This window comes from Diadema antillarum, unplaced genomic scaffold (assembly GCF_040938485.1).
Source record: "Diadema antillarum isolate AM-2024a unplaced genomic scaffold, OU_Dant_1.0 seq00000243_RagTag, whole genome shotgun sequence".
NCBI lineage: Eukaryota > Metazoa > Echinodermata > Echinoidea > Diadematoida > Diadematidae > Diadema > Diadema antillarum.
This window is the reverse complement of record NW_027271287.1, coordinates 305689-328393: the sequence shown is the minus strand read 5'-3', so window position 1 is coordinate 328393 and position 22705 is coordinate 305689. Positions and strand designations below refer to the sequence as shown.

Here is a 22705-nt window from a genome sequence, read left to right as displayed (position 1 = left end):
TCAACCTTTCCAGACACTTTTGACCTCTGCAAACTTCCCTACTCTGTCCAAAACTATGCTACAAATTCTCCTTACCTCCAGATCTCTCCAGGGATAGATCACAGACAAAATTTGGTAGCATGTATGAACGTTTGAATCAAACACACTGTAATATCGATGTTGGTATTTAGAGATTGCGATGTTATGTGAGTTTGTTTTCAAAGTCATAAACCCTGGAAGTAAAGAAATGTTTTGGGTTACATTTTTCAAAACATGAGACACAATGGTGCCAAAACATCTTTATGTGTTTGCCTGTCAAGTCATTTGAACGTCATGAAACGAGTATACAATGCCTTTTTCATCCCTTTGTGATGCTTTGCTAGAGAGGGCTTTGACATTTGATGGGTAAGATGCTATATATCCCAACCAGCTGTGATTAAGTGTGCAAATAACAATAGGTTGTTTTTGTAATTGTCATCGTAATCAGTTGAAATACACAGTTTAAAAAAGGTTTATTATTTTGACCAGCTTCTTCCACAAATAAGGTGTTTATGAGTTAACTCTTTGACATAGTCATGCAGGCAATGGACTAACATCATCTGTACATGGCTGTATACACGGTGTATCAGAAAAGTGTTAGTTTTCTTTGTAAAATTGTCTTCTTTGTTGTCACTTTTGCCAAATAACTACATTTATGGACAGTAAAACTGTAGGTTGAGTTATATATCATGGAGTGCAATGTAATACAGTTGCATTTTGACTTGTTGCTTATGCCTTGTGCAGCAACTTCAAAGTTCATGTCTTTTCATTGTATGATATGAATCATTGGTGGGTGCAGTAAACTGTGTATTCATTTTCACGTCACTTTCATTTTCAGCTTCTGAAAGTGATGAATAGCATCAAGAGTACACTTCAATCTTACAGTACTCTGAGTATCTATAGAGGTCACTGATTCTCTCTAACTCCCTCTCTCCCTGTGATATTGACTGTCAGACTGGATTATGCTAAACTCCCAGCATGCCGTGGAACCTCATTACAAAGAGGTTGGATATAACAGAGTCCTCATATAACAAGGTGATTTTTCAGGTCCCAATTCTTTATATTTCTTTGTTTTTGTACCTTGATTTAGTGCAAAACCTTATACAGTGCACTCCTGTTATAGTGAACATGGTTATAATGAAATTCCAATCAAAACAAAGTGAAAGTTAAGGTCCCAAAATTATCATAAATATGTCTTTATGTACTGCCGGTTCCAAGGACTTTGTTATAATGGGAGTCACTTGTATAGCAAATCAACATTAGACTGTTTCTGTAATACACATTAAACAATATTCATGTTTCAATTCATGTTTGTTTCCTACAGGCTATTAAGTTACAAAACCTTTCATTTGCCAGCTCCCTCCAGTGAAATTCCCTAGCCAGGAATTCACTCAATTGTTGCTAGGCAGGACAAGCCTCCAGCAAGCTTTGTGGTTGTCAAAGGCAACTTTTGTGAACAAAGCATGCACACATTGTAGAATTTGAATGCAATACTGAAACGGTCTATTGTCATGGTCTGTATAGGACCTTGCCATGACAAGGTTCCACTGTATTATCTGGGAGTTTGAGCTGTAAACAGTGTACAGAGAATAGACTACAGAAAGACATTTTCATGGGACTGTTGGAAATACTGGGATGATTATGGAGATGTTGAAGGATGCATTCTGTGCTTGTCTTCATGCTCCTTGTTTTTGGCAAAATCAGTGCCACAAAGAGGAATTTGAACACTTGGGTCTTGTATGAGAAGACAGACACTCCATGTATATATATATTGGAGTGTATAAAAAGTGCATCATGGCTCCTGGTGACATATTGTAATAATAATAATGAAGAAGTCAGGTTGCTCATGATGATCACAAAGTACATGTAGTTTCCCTTTGAACTGGTTTGATGGTAAATGTGTATGCTACATGACAATCTATGAGACTGTGACCATGGCTCTATTTTCTATTTCATTGTGTATAGTCTGTATAGTGCACAATTTGTGACACAATAGCCAGATTGAATATCTGTGGGAGAGGATTTCCCTGTTGGTTCTCTACTGCATATTAGAATGCCAAAGACAATGACTAGAAACTAAAAATTGAAATTTTCTGCACAAGTTGATATGGCCTACAAGTCACACGCCCAGCTGGTCTTCACAGTCTATTCAGATTGTTGAGCAATTATGAAATGATATCTGTTATGAGATCATCTGATATTACTTGTGGTCATGATGTGTTCATGTATCAGCCACTGATGCAGCTTCTTGAGCAATACATTGTATTGAGATGAATCTAAAATAGCAACCAAAAGAGATTATGTGTCGTTTGAAAGTTTGCATTGTGATGTAAATGAGGAAGAGAAGTTTGCGGTAACACCATTTATGTATGTAGTCCATGATGTAAGGACTTGTTTGGCGTAAGAGGAGCCTAGAAAAAGGAGAGTACATGTACAAGAGAAACAAAGGAGATATTAAGTTATGTTCTCAACACTGTCATGATCATCATGTTTCAAAAGCCTCAACGGTTAGAAACAATGTACTCTTGACACATGAATTTCACTTTTAGAAACCAAGTTGTTTTTTTTTTATTGAAGTGACACAAAGCAAAGGCAAGAGTGGCTAGTTTGTATGACATGTTACGAGGGACAAGAATAAAATCACACAATATGACAAATTACAAATCTGAGTCTGCTGAGTCAATTGTGAACCAGTTGTGGGGCAAAGGCTAGGAGAAACAGATATTAATTTTCTTCTGTGAAGGTTTCTGCTGTTTGAATGTTTTTTTTCCCAGCATAATACAATGTAGAAATTCTTTGCCCGTGTTGATGAATTATACAATATGAAGGGTTTTGGTTTAAGTTTCTTCAGTTTGTCTCTCTCTACAAATGAAAATTTGTTAAGATCGCAACTGCTGATCTGCAAATTAACCAGCAGTTGCAATCTTAACAAATTTTCATTCGTAGAGGGAGACAAACTGAAGAAACTCAAACCTGAGCCTTCACCCCTCCGAATAATATCTTTCTTTCATTCATCCTATGCCTTGTCCGCCTTGGACTACTTAACATAACAATGTTGGATGGAATCTCGGAGCTTGGGTATTTGTTCCATGTTCATCGTGTCACTGCCGGCAACCAGGGACAACCTGGTGGTGGTGTCGCTGCCCGGAAAGCAGTAGATGACAGGTTCGAATCCCACTGGTTCCTTTTTTCCGACATGTTTGTTAATTTACAGATCAGCAGTTGCGATCTTAACAAATTTTCATTTGTAGAGGGAGACAAACTGAAGAAACTCAAACCTGAGCCTTCACCCCTCTGAATAATATCTTTCTTTCATTCATGAAGGGTTTTGTCTGTAAAAAAAAAGAGTAAATTTATGACAAAGTATATACGTTATTTTCGTAAAAAATACTGTCCTGTATACAAGTACTCGCTACTTTAGATATTGGGTCAGAGTCTAACCTCTGATGATAACATGTAAACCTTTCTCCATTCTTTTTTCTCAGTTGTGTCAGTAGTATTAGGTAGGCTCCACACTAACTTTTTTATTTGGTGGCCCAATGGGGCCACCAAAATCATCAATTTCAAATTTTTGGTGGCCCGAGAGAAAAATTTGGTGGCCCCCCAAAAACAATGAAAAACATTAAAATTCCTTTTTTTTTTCTTCTTTTTTTTATAAGTCAAATATTTAAGTTTTATCATAGTAAGAATTGGAAGCTGGACATGTCTACTCATAAATAAACCTCAACAAACTCGCAACACTCACTCTCAGGCACTCATTCAGTCCTTCTCATCCAAATTTGACTGCTGAATGGTAAGACTAAGTATGAATATTCATTGACAGGCACATGGGTTGCAACATCTTAACATAAATAAATGACACTTTTCAAAAAATTTTGGTGGCCTGAGGCGGGCCACCAAATTTGCCCTTTTTTGAAATTTGGTGGCCCGACTTTCATTTTTGGTGGCCCCTGGCCACCGGGCCACCGTTAGTGTCGAGCCCTGTTTAGGCCACACTATTTCAGTTCCATACAAAAAGTCGGTTAATGCTTATGACTGCAATTATCTATGAATTCTGGACGATGCATGGTATACAGTTGGTATGAAAATAATACAGGTAATGTTTGTGATAGCGACGACCTATCGGCGTTTTGACATGGAATGCAATTGAGAGTCCCATTACATTTTATTTCAGTAGATTCCCCCTATGTGTCTAATCTCAAAGTATTGCAAACTGATGTGTTTTATACCAACTGTCAAATCACGAACCACCTGCGATATCGAGTTGACCATTGGAAATGTTCGGAGGAATGGTCTGAACGTTAGTGTGTGTGTTCTGTTCTGTATTTGTTTTTGTTTTGTTTTGTTTTTCTCTTTGTTTGTCTTTGTTTGTCTTTTTTTTTTTTTTTTTGAGGGGCGTGCAAATCCTCCGGGTATCGCCACCAAGCGGCAAAGAATGCACAGGCGTTGTGTGCGAGACCAAAGATGATAGAGCGCCGCTCTACCATCTTTGTGCGAGACTGCCGTGTGCGGCATGTCATTAAAGCCTGTGTGGTAAGGAAATTTATAATCGATTATATCTTTTGATAAAACGGGGCCCTGGTCTACTTGTAGCAATGATATCCTTTGTTTGAACATGATCGATGAATTCCATAAATTGTTACGTCGGGCAAGCTTATGTATCCTGATGTTGCTTTGAAAACGAGTGAAGCGTCTAGCTGAGAAAAAGAAAGGTTATTTTAACCCATGTGCACATTTGATTGTGTTAGATTTCCAGAAGGCGTTCGACAAGGTCCCACATCACAGACTGCTAACAAAACTGCAATCGTATGGTATAACAGGAAAGACTCACAGATGGATTAAGGAATTTTTAACCCACAGGAAACAGAGGGTGGTGGTGGAAGGAGAAAGATCAGAATGGGTCACCGTAGACTCAGGAGTCCCGCAAGGTACGGTCACAGGTCCACTCTACTTTCTATTATATATCAATGACTTGCCTAATGACTTAAACTCCACCTGTCGATTATTCGCTGATGACTGCATCATCTACAAACAGGTCTCGAGCGTAGAAGATGCACAAAACCTACAGAGAGACCTAGACACTCTGAGTGGCAGGATAAGTGGCAGATGGACTTCAATGCCCAAAAAAGTCATGTCTTACACATCACACATGCAAAAAACCCGGTTAAATACCAGTACTCATTAAACAACAGCACATTGATAGAGACAAAGTGTCACAGATACCTGGGGGTTGATATATCATCAGATTTATCATGGAATGCGCACGTCGACAGAACATGTGCTAAAGCCAACAGAGTTGCAGGATTTCTAAGGCGAAACCTTCATGACTGTAACAAGAGAATTAAAGATACGACATATAAGACTCTTGTTAGACCACTACTAAATTATTGTTCTACAGTCTGGGACCCCCACACTCAGACTCTGGTAGACAGACTGGAAGCAGTGCAGAGCAGAGCAGCGCATTTTGTTAGAGGTGATTTCTCTAGACACAGTAGTGTTACTAAAATGAAGCGTGAGCTGGGCTGGGAGCTGCTGAAACATTAGCCTTTAAACAAGGCGACTCGCTCTGCGTGCCCCCGTATAGCGCGTTTACCCCACAAACCTGTTGGCCGGCGAGTGGAGCGAGCCGCCTTTATCCACTCGTTCAGGGATGTGTACTTTTGTCGTTGTTGTTGCTTTATATTCTTTGACAAATTTGCGTACAAATTTGACGCAGAAAATACGCACGGCACCAAGGCAAGCCTCGTTAATATCAAGTAGCAAGGCAAGCCTCGTTAATATTAAGTAACTATTCTTATTCTACTTAATATTAACGAGGCTTGCCTTGGTGCCGTGTGTATTTTCTGCGTCAAATTTGTACGCAAATTTGTCAAAGAATATAAAGCAACAACAACGACAAAAGTACACATCCCTGAACGAGTGGATAAAGGCGGCTCGCTCCACTCGCCGGCCAACAGGTTTGTGGGGTAAACGCGCTATACGGGGGCACGCAGAGCGAGTCGCCTTGTTTAAAGGCTACTGAAACATCGACGCAGAGTAGGCCGCATCACCACATTCCGCGAAGCGCTTGCGGGTCGCCTATCCATCCCAGTTCGAAAAGCCCTGCGTCCGGTCCGAAGGGTTCTCCGGAAATCATCCACTACAAGCTTCATCCCAATCGCCACGAACAAAAACTGTTATAAATACTCGTTCATTCCAAGAACAATCATAGACTGGAACTCACTCCCATCAACAGTTTCTAACATCGCAAGCAAGGACTCTTTTAAAGCAGCAACCCTACAATACATCCAGGAGCAAAGCAACTAAACCCCACACTTCTCTCTCCGCGCAACTTTAACACCAACGCACCCCCTGTCCGGTTGGCCCCTACTAAGGGGTGTTGGACAGTATACACGAAGAAGAAGAAGAGCCAACTCTAACTTTCTTATTGATTTCAATCACTTCGTTTGCAACCGACAGGAGCATTTTCATAGAACGACATAACAGCTAGGTCCAATCAAGGAGCTTCAAACACAAGCTCCTTGGTCCAATGCACTTCACTTACTTGGTGCAGAGATGGCGCTAGAGCATAATGCGGCGACAACAGCCAATGAACGACCTCCGTGTACAAAGGTGGATGAAACTAATATACAGTAAGTAGCTTAAATGCTTATCAGAAGCGCGGATTTTGTTTTGTAATAGGTGTGCATAGAGTATAGTATATAAATAGGAAGGAAGGGGTTATCATATTGCAACTCTAACACAGAAATGAACAATCTTTTTGCTACAGGAAACCAATGATGCAGGCCATTCAATGGTTGTTGTGTTATTATATTATTTGGTAAAGGTGTCACGAATATGGAAGGAATTTTGATATACCTTCTTGAAAGTTATGATGATGTGTCTGTTTTTATCATCAGGAATATTTTCTTCATCTTCTTCTATTTAGGTTTAACAAAATGGTGAGGGCAGCCAATCAAAGTCAAGGGAAAGAATGCGAGGTATACAACCAAACATTACAGCAGGAAACAAGCTTGACGATTTATTTAATTTATGAGAAACGAAATAAATGATATTAATTTCATTTCTCACAAATTAAATAAATGACCCGTCTTTCAACAGCGATGCTACGACAAACATTAATCCTACCATGTCTATATACCATATTGCAGGAAATTATAGTATTTTTCATCAAACCAACTTTCGATAATGCCTGCAGTATTCTAATTAATATGTGTCATTAGATAATTGCATATTATCAAAATATCTCGATGTATTATACACAGTATGTCCCCCCAAAAGATACAATCAGATTTTTGCATTGAAAAATTCCAATTTGATTAGACTGTCTAAATGCTACTTCAGGGTCTTAAAAATAACATCTGAGCTATATTTTGCAGAAAGCCCCATTCAATTTGGTTAATTTGTCACAGAGAAATGTGGATATATTTTATAAAGCATGTCATGGGGCTGATTCTTCCAAATTTAGCACTCATGGATGCTCTTGGTAGTGCATAATGTGTGAACACAATGGATAGAACTTGGAGGGAAGGGATTCTTGACATGCTCTACGAAACTCCTCATTGCTCTTTGACAACTGAAGCAAATCGGAGAGGCTTTTCAGTAAGATGTGAATAATAAGCTATAGTTTCATACCCTGAAATTCTGTTTGGATTGATTCGCTAATTCTAAAGTTACCATTGCGGAGGGTCCCGTTGCATTTTTTTTTTTTGGACATATATACGGTATATATAATTGAAGGGGTCGGTGCAATATAGTGCTAACCCACACAGTAGTAATTTTGAGATAATCGCTGTTGAATCTTTGGAAAGTCCATACATTGTACATTAATAAAACATGAATGCATGCATATTTTACCATCGTATTGGTTGAATTCAAATATGATATTTTCACGGAGGTTAGAGTGAAAGGATAAGGACTATGAAAATGCATGTAACTCAATTTTGACCAAATTGTGTATTAGCACTATATTGCACCGACCCCTTCAATTCACATACATAAAACTTCTACTTGCCTATGCATGTGGATACAATGTATGTATTTGTGTTCTCATAGTTTATAAGTATGATAAGCTTACAGACTGCTATACATTACTGTGTTTGGAATTAAACTTTGACATAATTATATAACAATAGGACGTTTGTTTTCGAACGGATGAAGAGTACTTGCGAGTAGATACTTGCAAGTATCCAGTTTCGTCCGTAGCAAAATCTGCCAACAATGAGAACAAGTGCCAACCACTTTGCTTTCTATATAAACAAGAAGTAAAAAAAACCTGACGCATTTTAGAAGAGAAATATGCAGTGATATTATGTTAGCTCTCTGTACAGTCAAGAACACCAGCTTCATATTATGAGAATGTGGTTGAAATTTCACAGACGAAATCTTGTACGTGAGATATCCATCCCAGAGGGACATCTTTGTTTAATTTCTGTGAAAAAAACAAAAGAAATTATGAGAAAAGTGAATCGAGTATAGTTCAAATCGTGTCGATTTGGTCGAAGCAGAAACTGTCATGAAACCTAAGAGGGCAAAAATATATTGCGTTTTATTTGAAACGAAAAAGTATCAATAAAAAAACGGAAGAGTTAAAAAAAGGTGATTACCAAACTGCAGCATTTTGCGAATCATCGTCATAATCTATGTCTCCAAGCAATACAGCTCCACGAAAATGAAAATAGATGTGAACACAAAATCTGATTCTGATTTTATTTCTGAATTTCTTTTTCATACATGCACTGTACATGAAGTACAAAGTCAATAGAACAAACAAATTGAGCACAGTATAAATTGAATCTGACAATCAAAACAATCTCATATCATCTCTTTGAATGTATTGTTGAATTTCCTTTAAAAAAGCCATCATAGAGTCAATTTCAAGACGCTCTCGATATTAATGAGGGGAAATGCTTGAGAGTTTGACGCGGATTGATACAGCAGACGACCAACCAAGCAATTATCCAATAAATGGGTTGTACACACACGTACACGTTAAAGACTTCACACAACACTATACAAAGCATACTGACCTCACCGATCAGTACTGTCACCGATACATGCGTCGCCGTCGACCTGACTCCAACATCAATGTTTGGATATCGGATTTATTCTTTCCGCATCACCAACGTAATCATCGTGTGTCTTAAGGTGATTCATGAATTTCTGTTGAACTTTCTCGTTTTCACAGAGACAATAATCATTTTTGTCTCGTATCTTGTTACAGCAAAAACTTTATTCATGTAAACAATGCAAGGACGCACATTATGTGTTTTAATCCTTACGGAGACTAAGTGATATCATTCTACCTTCTGATTTTTCTGTAGTTTAAAAATCTTATTATTCTTCATCAATCATTACTTCTCATAACCAGGTCTGCACAGATGCTCGCCGTGATGACTCACAGACGAATGATATTCCTTCTTGGGATATGCCACCTCCATCATTCACTATACAGTAGGTCCAGCCCCCCCCCCCAAAAAAAAAAAATACAATCGGATTTTTGCGTTGATAACTTCCAATATAATTAAACTGTCTGAATGTTTTTCTCAGGATGTAAGAATATAACACAATACCTATATTTTGCAGAAAACCCCATTCAATTTGGTTATGTGGTCACAGAGAAATATGAATCGTTGTGAAGCATGTCATGGATATGATTCTTCCAAGTTTAGCACTTCGATGCTCGTGGAACTGCATTGTGTGAACACAATGGACAGAACTTGGAGGGAAGGGATATATTCCTGACATGCTCTACAGAAATCCTCATTTCTCTTTGACCACTGCAGCAAATCGGATTGGGTTTTCTGCAAGACGTGGGTAATAAGTTATAGTTTCATACCCTGAAATTGTATTTGGGTTGATTCACTATTCTTAAAGTTATCATTTCGGAGGGTCCTGCTGCACTTTTTTGGACATCCGATACAGGTAAGTAGTTCACATTCACATGCTTTTGGATATCTGCCACTGACATTGCGGTATAGACATTTTGAATACGTTTTGAAAACATACATAGTGCGCCCTCCAAATAATATATGCGATTAAGTCTTGACTGGTACTTTTATGGACATACGAGACATCTTAATGATTTACGTGCCATCCATAAAGATGGTCCAAATCTTTAATTCAGACAACTTAGAAATCCAATAAATGTAATCAAATGAAACCAGGATGGTTAAAAACTGCAAACTTAAAAAAAGTGCTAACCGTTGTACACATAGTTCACACATTAGAACATTGGTAAACACAGTAACTTTTACATCGATGGTCTTAATTCGTATTACACGAGCTGCAGATGCATTCTGGTATCTAAATGGCGTGCATACAAACAGCTTTGAGGATTTGCTGATTCATTATGACACTAGAGGCTTTTGAGAAAAAAAATTAAATGAACCTTCTAACAAGTCAAAAGTTTGACTGCACCTACTTTTTGATATAAACATTCAGAAAATCCTCTCTGTTAGTGTCCCTGTATTGCTCTCTGTATTTGATAAACACTTGCAAATTTCGCCTTATTTCGGAAAACACGCCGCGATTTTCGTGGCAGTTTCTGCCCATTTCAGTGCAAACGGATTCTTGGAAACTTACCAACTTGGAAACTTACCAAGGACCACTCTCTTCTACTTCCGGCTTCTGACATCAGATAATGAGGGAAATCCCCCTTTCATGGTCTGCTGTCGATCATCGTTTTTTATGTTAAAACAAATTCCAACAAAATGTTTTGTCATTGACAATGGAGGCATATTGACAAAAAACAGGGGGTATTGATGCTTGTTTTTCGGCTCTTCTGTTTTATTTTCACAGACACACAAACTGTACTGGGACTGTGTATCAATGTGTGTGCGTGTGTGTGTGTGTGTGTGTGTGTATGTATGTGTGTGTACGTGTTGGTAAGTGTGTGTTTGTTGCATATACAGAGAGAGAGGGAGAGAGAAGAAAGATATTATGGTGTATTACGTCGTACAATGATTATTTGAAGACTTTTCTAAGTTCATGCTGCAAAAACTTTCCTTAACTTCCATCGAAAAAAAAGTCAAACCTTTCCTGTGCAGTTATACAAGATTTAGACTCCCAATCTTTACAAAAATGAAACAAAATAGCAGCAGGCATGCAATTGTCTAGACTAATTACATCAAAGGTTGTGCACAAATGTAAACCATCAACTTTCCCTACAATATTATGGAAAGTGTAACATCCAGTATACGTCACAATAACAATCACTCGAACCAAATTCAAGCAATTTCTTCTCCCCCTTTTTTTGTGAACTTTTGCTTCATCAGCCCTGACCATACAACTTACATTTAATACAACACATTCTTCACATAATCCGTGTTGAAACTAGAGGAAATCAACGAAAACAAACTATGAAAACTGTGATCTGTTGAAAACGACAGTAACTGTTGAAGATCATCTGAGTTTCATTCTTCGGTTTCGAGACTGTACAGTTTCCTATCTGGGTAAACCAGAGTCTCATTTATGAAAGCCTGGTCACACAGTACTCCACGTCTAAATCACGTACAAAAAGTTATGAAAATCTCGTGGACGTGGTCGTAAGGGGTAATTTTTTGGTCAATTTTGGTTTCACCGTGCTTCGTACGGGGTATGGCCGTTGTCGGCTGTTCCACTGCTGAAGCACTGCTTAAGCACAGCTAACCACGTTCAGGCACGTGTATGTACGGGGAAAAATCAATTTGTCAGTGATAAGCCGCTAACTGGACACGCGCTATTTCCAGTGATACCAACGCGTAACACGCGTCAGATGACCGTGCTCTGCCCGCTAAATTTTCGCGTCTTACCGCGTCTCCCAAAGTTTTAATCACTGCCGGAACACGGATTATCACGTGTGTTTCAAGTGTGTTGCACGTCTTTACCACGTTTGTCACCCGTGGTTGTCCGCGGAGTAAAATTTTGAGCAGTTCAAAACTTTTTACCGCGTCCGACGCCGTTCCGATTTTCCCCGTGTCCTGCCACGTCTATAAATCGACCGTAGCTCGTCTTAAACTCGTCATCAACGCGAACAATATCGTCTGCTTCACGGGAACCACTTTTAGACGGGTTTTGGCCGTGATTAAGCCGTAAAGCGTTGTGTGACCGGGGCTTTAGGCGGTCGTGATCCCCACATACCCCTTTTATACTGGGCGTTAGCTCGCTTAAGGTGCGGACCTGAAGCGAGCTAACTCTCAGTATAAAAGGTCGAAAAATAGTTAGCAGGAGTTCAGACTCTCTCTTGCATCACCCGGCCCTTTGTCCCTGTTTCTCCTTTTGTCTTCCTTTCCTTGCATCACGACTGAGTGTACGCAGGACCCTGGGGATCCCGCAAGGATAGCGGAGTTTCTGCACCGGTTTCCCATGTGGACAGCCCTTTTTATGTTCTGCCCGACACTCCTTTCTTGGCTGATCCGTCATCTGCTGTTTGGAACTTTATTGACCCTCTCTTAGCAGCGCCACTGATCACCCGTCACGACTGCTCTCCTTTGATGGTGCTTTCCATTCCCTCCTTTGACGCTCCCCTTTTCTTGCGTTTTGGGCTTGGGTGATCTTCTTGCGTGGTGACCGTGCACCTGTCAAAATCTCTCTCCCCCGGATATGCTAAGCACTACTCTCGATGGTCTCTTGTCCGGTTTATTCGACCTTGATGATATCTTAGTATGGTCATGGTGTACAGTTCCAAGTCATACTATTGGTGCTGTAAGAGCATAGTCGACACAATGGTTGCGGCCTGGATGATCCATCCGACATTGCTAACATATGCAATTGTGACGTAAGTGAGAGTGATTACGGCAAGCCACAGCCACGCGCGTATTCCTGAGCGGTGCTTCTACTGATCATCAGTACGCGTTCAGTGATAAAAACTTCTACTCACTGGGACATGTTAGAAAAAAAGGAAGACTGCACAATACTTATATTCAATATTGTAGATTTTGATTCGCTAAGAGTACACAGACGACACCACAGTTCCAAGTAACTCTACACTCATGGCCATGCAGAGTAACACATCGTCGCCTTATTTTATCCGATTAAGGTCCTTGTTGTTCCCATATGAACAACAACCTTTGTGCTAAGTGCCTCTTGAATCTCCTTTTTGGGAAGGGTCACCTGAGGCAAGATCAACTGAAAAAATGTTTCTCTGTCACTGTCAGATTCCAAGCAGAGGTAGAAGACACTCCCTCTTGTATCAACTCAACTCCACTGACTCTACATAGACAGACTTCACCTTAGGATTATGGCGTGAAGGACGTCTTCCGTCTTCTTTTCATTGCAGTATAACTATACACAAGTCCCAGATGAGGGTCAAGACGCTGTGCAATTTGATGTGTGAAGATGTCCCCCTCCGCTCTTCTCCATTCTTTCCTGAACCGATCTACACCTCTTCAACTCCTACCTTTCGCAATTGATATTAGCAATACGAACCTTGTCATTGATAACATTCTGGTCATCTAAGTCATTGCCACTTAATATGAAGGAGGTCCGGACAGCATCTTTGTCGAGTCGCTGGCTACATGCACAATCACCACATGGTATTCCCGAAAGACTGTCGGAATTGCAATGTGCCCGACCAGCTCTGTGCTCAATTATGAAGTAGTAGGTTCCCAACATTTTGAACAACCGTGCAACCTGCCAGGCCTTCAGGATTTCGAAAGCTTGTCAGCTATCGCAGTGGTTCGTGATCAGACCGAATGATGAATTTCCGCCATGGAGGTGGTAATGGAAATACTTGACACCACAGTACCGCCAGCACTTCTTTTCGAGTAAGACAATACCATCTTTCCACTTTATTCAACCATTTTATGTAGGAAGCTATGCCTTTCTCTTCTCCTCCTTGTGCCTGCAAGGCGACTACTCCAAGGCCGCCATCACGCGCATCCGTGTCTAGACTAAAATTAATTGGTCATCATTCTGTTGTAGGACAGGGCAATATGGAAGCTCTGATCAGCTTGTGTTTCAGTCTCACGAAAGATCCCTCGCTTTCTTCGGCCAAAATAAATGACTTGTCTTTCTCTCGAAATGGGTGGAGAGAGCGAAAAATATATCCAAAAATCCCTCAAGAATCTAGGAGATCTGGAAAACATCTGATGTCATGCACACTCTTGGGAAAAGGCCACCATCACAACAGAGTAAATCTTACCGAGATCTGTTGTCACATTATCTGCAGGGACTACATCCCATGGTCAATGAAAGGAACTTGTCCCCTTAGGAGGACGCACTTTTTCGGTTGAGCTTATACTCCTGATTGTTCTCAAAGTCTCTCAACTATCACAACGTCTAGCCTGTCGAGTTGATCAGTAATGGTTTTGCTGTACGCTCACATCATCAAGGTACGCCTCGCAAATTTTTCCAATCAGTTTATCATGCGCATTGGTAATCAAACTTGGTCTTGTGTTATCCAACTCCCGAAATTCCCCTGAACAGGTATATAAATCAAGAAGCTATGGAGGAAAGTTATTGAAGCCGGGTAGGTTAAACGGGGTCTAGGCATTATCCTGGACTCTTCCCCTGGCCCCAACCTACTCCTAATTCTGAACCTAATCCTAACCCTAACCCAAACTCTAAACCGTAAACCTCACCTTAACCCTGTGCTTTACTGTAACCTTAACACTAATCAGTATTCACTCGGGAGGTAAGTGCCCTCGGGGGGTAATTGCTGTGATACGATTGAGAGAGGAAATTATTTTGTTCAAATATTTTGATTCTATCGCATATGAGCACGCACATACCATTTGAAGTTCGCATAAAAAAGAGAGTTTATAGCTCATCCATGAAAAGATTAGGAGTTGATTGACATCAGCTGGACAGGTGGTGACTTGTGTATTGACATGGTAATGACGTGATTGGCTCGTATACATTTGTAACCATTTCACTGCTTGATTTCACTGCAAACTTCTGCTTCATCAATCATGGTTAGAGCTCCCAGTTGCCAAAACTTTCACCTTCAGAGCAAATTCAAGAAAATCTTTTTCCCATCGGTATGTAATAATCGCGAGTTGTTTTTCTTTAATGTTCATGATCTGATGTCATGATTACCTCAGATATTTAGACACTTGGAAAGTAAGTTCGAGGGGGGTTGTGTGTAGCATAAACGTGCTGCTGCTGAGCGAGGATATTGTTTATTAGAAGTGAGGTTTGACATCATAATCATGTCACTTTTTTTCCTCCCCACCATTGCAGCAACCCCGGCACCTGAGCTCTGTGACTTCGAGGTCGCACCGACATCCGTGCACGTTTGCCTCTGCAATTCGTCCCTCGCCGCGTCCAACTACACATATCGAGTGGAACTGGTGCGCTGTCTCCACGGCAACTCGACTGGTCCGGACGTACCCGTCCATACCGATCGCCAAGAGCCCAGGCCTGAGTGCTGGAATATCAGCGTTCCTCTTGGCGGTTCTTATCGGCTGGTCGTCACTGCTTTCGATGGATTCGGGGGCAACGCGAGCACGCCGACGTCCTATTTTTATACAAGTAAGTTTGGATGACAGCGCGGTAGGAAGGCGGGCTATGAGTTGTTGGAGTCACCCGCTGACAGATATTGGTCCCTTTGCGCGCGCTTACCACTCGATGTATCACGGAAGTAACACTCCTGGCCCTGTTGCAACCTGAGAAAAACTCAGGTTAGAAATTCTTAAACGGAGTTTCTGAATTTAACCTTGAAAAAAATTCCTTTTAAGGTTTTATGCAACGGGGCCCAGGACTTTCCAACGCGAGGACTTAATTAAGTTAAATGATCTACTTGTCCCTTACTCAATAAATTTGCTCATCGGTTCTTGCCAGCCTCAAGTTAGGCCTACCCTGACACTTGCACGATTTTGGGCTCGCGCACTGCATCGCTTTATGGCGTGCCAGTACGTGGTATTTAGTGGCGCGCAGGCCGAGTTTAGTCATTTCGAATTTACGAGTAGTTCAAGAAGTATTCTAAATGAAAATGACACGTCATGTTTACGACACATTTACGCATTATTTACGTATTATTTACGTATTCGCATTCGTTGCCAGGGCACTATACTTGCAGTATTTTGTTCTTTCTTTTTTTAGAACATAAAACTTGCTTCCTCATCCAAGTAGGCCTACTTGATTGTATCTAATGATAATAAGAAAATCAACGACATTAGAGACGTTCAATACTTGTAAAGCTGTTTCAGAGCAAAGAAAGTATTTTTAATGCAGTGACTACAGAGATTTTTTTTTTTTTTGAGAAACACTAAATCTTAAAAGGAGCAAGAAGCATGAGAAACAAAGGTCGGTAAAGTTGCGATGATGTTTGCCGGGATGTGTGTTATTTCGAAGATATATAAGTCTTAAAAAATGAAATACGTTCGTTATTCCGAAGGTTCGGTAGTACTAACATGAAATAGCGTTCCATAAAATCGCATCAATGAATTGTTGCGTTCCGAATATTCGTCATTCCAAAGCCTCGTTGATCCAACAATGAAAAAAGGTTTGTAAATCCGAAGGTCATTTAATAATCCGTTAATAATCACTGTTTCTGACGAGTACTTATATGCGTGTGGGAAGGGGCTAGTCCATCATGAACAGGGGAACACGCAGGATCCTTTTAAACTTAACGATCAGCACACACACACACACACACACACACACACAGAGCGATTGACATATACAGACATACAATAAAGATTACTCAGTAATACGTTTATTTGGGAACTGGGATGCTATCGTAATTTGTTATATATGAATTCTAATGAAAAGAAATACTCTTCTCTTCTGTATATAACCATCAGGATGAGTCACGCATTTTTTTTTTCATGATTGACATTGTGAAAAGTGTGCAATCATCGGATTATAGAACCTTCACATTTCTTTCTATTAATGAACCTTCTAATTAAAGAACATTATCCATGTTTTGGCATTGACGAATCCTGCATCATTAGGATAAACAAACATTCGGAATACCTACAAAACTACGGTATAAGAAATTGTAATCCTAGCTGCACCCAAGCTTAGTTTATACATCCTGTGAACAAGTCTTTTATCTCTTTTCCTTTAATGCAATGCATGTGAAAAATTCAACAAACAGCATTGTCGTGTATGAAGAAATCCTTCCTTGACCCACTGTCTTCCTTCCCTTGTCTTTGGCCTTTGAACAATTGGTCTTGAATTGCAGAGGTTCTGTCAGAGGAGGAGCTGGTTGGTGCCATGATACGAACAGATTATCATTTGTACGGATAGTGACGATAAGGAAACTCTTGATAAGGAAACCAAAGCCCCAACATAAATGTAGATTGAGTGGAAGCAGCAATATTGATTTCATCAGTGAAAGTTTGAGGAAAATCGGACATTCCGTTCAAAAGTTATGAATTTTTAATGTTTCGCTGCCGCCATCGCTGGACAAGTAGAGTACCACAGTTCATGATGTCATTATGGACAACGATATATAAAAGAAACATAAAAACAATTTAACATATTTTCACTTTTTAATATTATGTAGAGCATCTGGCTTTCCTCTTCCAGAAAATAGAGGAAAAACTCATATCACCCTTAACCTATGTCAGTAACTTGCAACTTGAATATGTACTTTTCATGAAAATTACACTTTTTCATGAATTGCATAGTATCATCCTTATCCAGCAATTACTGAAGCGAAAAAAAAAAATCATGACTTTTCTATGATCGACAGGCAATTCTCCTCAAACGTTGGCTGATATTATGATCTACTTATAGGCCTATACTGCTACTCTCACTCAATCCAAAATCATATTTGGGTTTTGGTTTCCTTTAACCCGCACATCATGCGTAGACTATGCGATTGACATGCGAAAAGTATGCGGGAGTATGCGTATTTTATGCGCAAAGGATAAGCAAGTTAGTCGTGAACTAATTCCGAGTTAGTCGTGATCTAGTCGTGACCTGCGTGCCACTAGGTTGATGGACACGCATTGGTACGTACTTGTACGACTAGTTGGGGCATAGGTTGTGCATAGTTCACGAAGGGTTCGCGATACTTGATCAAAAATTTCGTCGCGCCAAAACTTTGAACAGTTCGAAAATTTGTCACGCATTACATACCTTGGCTAACATACCTTGGATGTGGGCGTAAAGTTATACTTAACTTATTTGCCCCTCGGTGTCGTCATTACATGACATTAATAACTTTTGGTTAGGCGCTGTGCAGTGTAACATGGACAAAAAAATATCCCATCGGGGTTGTATTTGTTCTTGTCTTGACTCCAAAACCTCTCTAGGTTAGACTTGAAACTATTCACGGATGGGCTGTCGATTACAAATGATGGCAACTTATTCCACTCACTAATAACTCTTTGAGAAAAAGAGCACTGTCTCACTTTGGACTTTACATGTTTCTTCATCATCTTAAACTTATGACCACGCGTCCTTCCTCCAACTGAAAACTCAAAAAAATCTGAGGACTTCATATCATCAATCCCATTCACAATCTTAAAAATCTGTATCATATCGGCTCTATGCCGTCTGTATGCCAATGAAGGCAATTTCAAATGTTCAAGTCTTGCTTCATAACTCAAAGGTCTAAGTGGACGTATCATTCTGGTAGCTCGACGCTGTACATTCTCTACTTTTACAACATTCTTCTTCCAATGAGGATGCCACACTGATGAACAATATTCTAATGTCGGTCTAACAATAGACTTGTACAGTTGAATAAATCCTTTCTCATTAAAAGTAGAAAATGTACGATTGATAATCCCAATCCTACGATTCGCTGCAGTACAAATTATGTCCACATGATGAGTAAAATCTAGCTTCTTGTCATAATTCACTCCAAGATCCTTTACATATGTAGCTACTGGAATGGGCGCGTTTGTTTCATCCATTGTATAATTGACACATGGTTTATTCCTTCCATAATGGATAACTTTACACTTTTCCTGGTTAAAAGGAAGCTGCCACTTTTTTGACCATTCCATCACTCTAATTAGTTCAGCTTGCAGATTCAGTACATCATCATTATCATATATCTGCGAATACAACTTGGTGTCATCAGCAAAAAGCTTAACTTCACATCTGCCACTTATCAACACATCAGGAAGGTCGTTTACACACAACAGAAACAAAATCGGCCCCAAAACACTACCTTGTGGGACTCCACTAGATACTGCAGTATGTGAAGATGAAACACCATTGACCACCACTCGTTGTGATCTTTCACTTAAAAAAGACTTAATCCACTTCAAAAGATTCCCAGTGATCCCGTACGTTTCTACTTTCCTAATCAGTCGTTCGTGAGGTACACTGTCAAACGCCTTACTATAATCTAAATATATGCAATCGACGTTTCCACCATTGTCTAATACTTTAGTCCATGTTTCTGATACAGATAATAACTGTGCACCACAGCTTCTTCCTTTCCTAAAACCATATTGCTCCTCTGTAAATAACAGATTTGAGTCCATGTGTTGTACAATCTTATCTCTGACAATGGTTTCCATTAACTTACAAATATTACTAGTCAAACTCACCGGCCGATAATTATTTGGTTTCTTCGTATCTCCTTGCTTATAAATTGGAGAAACATTAGCATTCTTCCATGCCTTTGGAAGTTCACCTTTTGACATTGACATAGTAAATAAGTCTGCAAGTGGTTTCGAGACGCAATCTACAATTTCTTTCAAAATACGATTCTGCACATTATCTGGACCGGGGGATTTTGTTTGATCCAGTTTCAATATAACATCTTTCACAACTTGTTCTGTAAAAATGACTGTATCTAACTGTACATCATGAATTCTAGTATCCAGAACTGGAACATTTGATAAGTCTTCATGTGTAAAAACAGAGGCAAAAAAGTTGTTCAGTGTTTCTGCCTTTTCTGCACACAGAGAAATTACGGTTCTAATTTGCACCCTACAGGGTGCATATCGTTGTAACACCAGCAGCTCCATTTAGGGTTCTATTTTTGGGGGTGCTTATTTAGCACCCTATATTTAACACCACATATGGTGCATATTTGCACCCCTCCATTGGGTTCCCTTTCTGCACCCAATAGGGTTCATATCGTTGTAACACCAGCGGCTCCATTTAGGGTTCTATTTTTGGGGGTGCTTATTTAGCACCCTATATTCAACACCATATCTGGTGCATATTTGCACCCCTACATTGGGTTCCCTTTCTGCACCCCATATGGTGAACAAAAATTCAGGTGCAAATTTGCTCCCTTTCTGGTTCATATCGTTGTAACACCAGCGGCTCCATTTAGGGTTCTATTTTGGGGGGTTCTTATTTAGCACCCTATATTCAACACCCTATAAGGTGCAAATATGGACCTCTATACAGGGTTCCCTTTCTGCACCTCATACCTGCACCCATTATGGTTCATATTGTTATTGTTGTAATTTTGCACCCTATGGGGTGATAAAGTCACCGCAATATAGGATGCAATACAATTTGCACACGTCTCTATATAGGGTTACCTTTCTGCACCCCATATGGTGAAAATTATAACCTTTTTTTTTAAACCAAAATAATTATATACTGGATGCCTTCACTGACTTCACAAACAATTACCTAATGTCTACTGGATGCCTTCACTGACTTCACAAACAATTACCTAAGGCAACACTCCAGACATGACGCAAAATAGCATGCATAGATTTACACACAGTTTCTCAGTCAATTAAATCCACAATCTTTCGAAAAATGAAGTCAGAGACTTCAATTCAACAACAAATAGAACATAAACATGATGAATACAGTGCATACTTACATATAAATTATTAACATTTTAATATATGTCTAATGGAAGAGGGACAAGTTAACAGCGATTTTCTTTTTCATGGTTTACTTTAAAGTGAACATCAAATATACATTGTATTTCTACAAATTCTAATACGAGATGCATATTTTGTCATAAAAAGGGCAATGTAAATCAAAAATGTATGAAATTTGGTCAGTGCATTGAAAAAGAAAAAATATTTGTTCTTTCCATCAAATGATTACTTTTTCTTCTTTTAAAGGAAGTTACCACATTGACAAAAAGCACTAATTCTTTTTATTTAAAAAAATCCCTGAAGCTTGTGCAGAGTAATAGTAAACTATGTGACAAATATCTTTCACATTGTCCTTCTACTTCTAGAATGGATCATAGATATGTACCTTGAATTTACCGGTACATCTTAAGCACCTTTATGTGTAATCAAAAGACGCTCTTATGACGCTCTTAGACATTAACAGCGATATGTCAACTCTGATTTCTCGTACACAAGTTATTGCCAAAACAATGAAGGGTATGGCAAAGTTCTGTCATATATATTTGAAACTCACTACTTGTACTGACATATTCCATCCAATTCCAAACTTGAGAGCTAGCGAATGTGCGCCATTATACAATTAGTATACTTCACATTTTGTTTTTCATATACAATTACACCAATGATAAGAAAGGTGAAAAAAAGAATCAAAAAATGAAGAATGCACATCTAAATTTGGTTACTTTTTTATGCACACAGCTAAAGATATGTCCCAGTTATAAATCTTGGGCAGAATAGCACATCTGAAAACACTTTTCACTGCATCAAATTAACATTAACAATTCCACAGAAAATGTAACCTCAGAAAGGGAAAATAAAGTTAACCAATCAGTGGTATGACAAACTGGACATAAAGAGGAAGGAATATGTCTTGTGAGACAAGTTTAAAAACAATTTTTTTTGATACATTGTTGTTGTTTTTTCAAGCGATGGAAACAAGAAGCACATTGTACTCAGTAGACCATAAATATAATTACACAATGTATGCAGTTTAGCCCCAACATTCAAAATATTGTAAAGAGCAGTCGATTTTTCACATTCATAAAGCAGGTATTGGTATTGGCACCATCACAAGCATAATGATCAGAAGCAAAATATATTATTATTACTATCATCATCATTATTATTACTACTATTATTATTATTATCATTATCATTATCATTATTACTACATGTATTACCATCAATATTTTACAGAGATTTATGATCATGCATGAGAAATACCTCAAGTGTTGATGTTACAGTCTCACAACTCTTCCAATCATTTTAACACTTAATTTTCACCAAACCTTACACAAATATATCAGCACTTTATACAACCTACTTAAAGAAAGCTTAAAATTATAATCAGAGTTAGAGGGCAAGTCCACCTTCATATAGACCTACATGTGGATTGAGTGAATGCGCAGCAATAAGCCAGTCCGGAGATAGCTCATGTGCACATAGGTACAACTGACCTTTCATTTTTCTCAGTTGGTACTTCACTCAATTCAAAGTGACATAATGCAGCAGCTTGCCCACCATAGCCATTTATGGAACTCATATTCAAACAAAGAATGAACCTAACCAGTGTAGATGAAGTGACCAGTATGGTTCGTCAATCAACACTTAGGGAATCATCTATTTTATTAAGTGCTGTTTTGAATATGTTAACAAACTTTTTTTGTGTGTTAACATTGCCAAATACCAGGCTTGCTGTCAAGTGGATGTACTGGCAGGCACCATTTATAAGGATTCCATGAATAATCCTAGCATTACAGATGCTTATCTCAGTGAAATTAAAAAACCAACCTGTCTCTCGGTACAAATAACCTTTTTCCGCACATGCTCAAACTGGTACCCCGAACTGGCTTATACTATTAGAACACATCAGTAAAAAAAGTGAAAAGCGGACATTCAGTTCAAAAGTTAATAATCTTTAAATCATTTGTGCAGTCGCAGCAGAGTGAGAAGAGTTTATG

General features: G+C 39.2%; 1 protein-coding gene across 1 annotated transcript in view; it reads left to right on the top strand.

Annotated features, from left to right (window-relative positions):
* The first annotated feature begins 14300 nt into the window (after nucleotides 1-14300).
* Nucleotides 14301-22705, top strand: part of LOC139729483 (tyrosine-protein phosphatase 10D-like) — a 32485-nt gene continuing 24080 nt past the window's right edge. Inside the window, exons 1-2 of the mRNA XM_071640408.1 lie at nucleotides 14301-14373; nucleotides 15181-15471. Coding sequence (XP_071496509.1) covers nucleotides 14301-14373; nucleotides 15181-15471 — 364 coding nt within the window. The remainder of the gene's footprint in view (nucleotides 14374-15180; nucleotides 15472-22705) is intronic.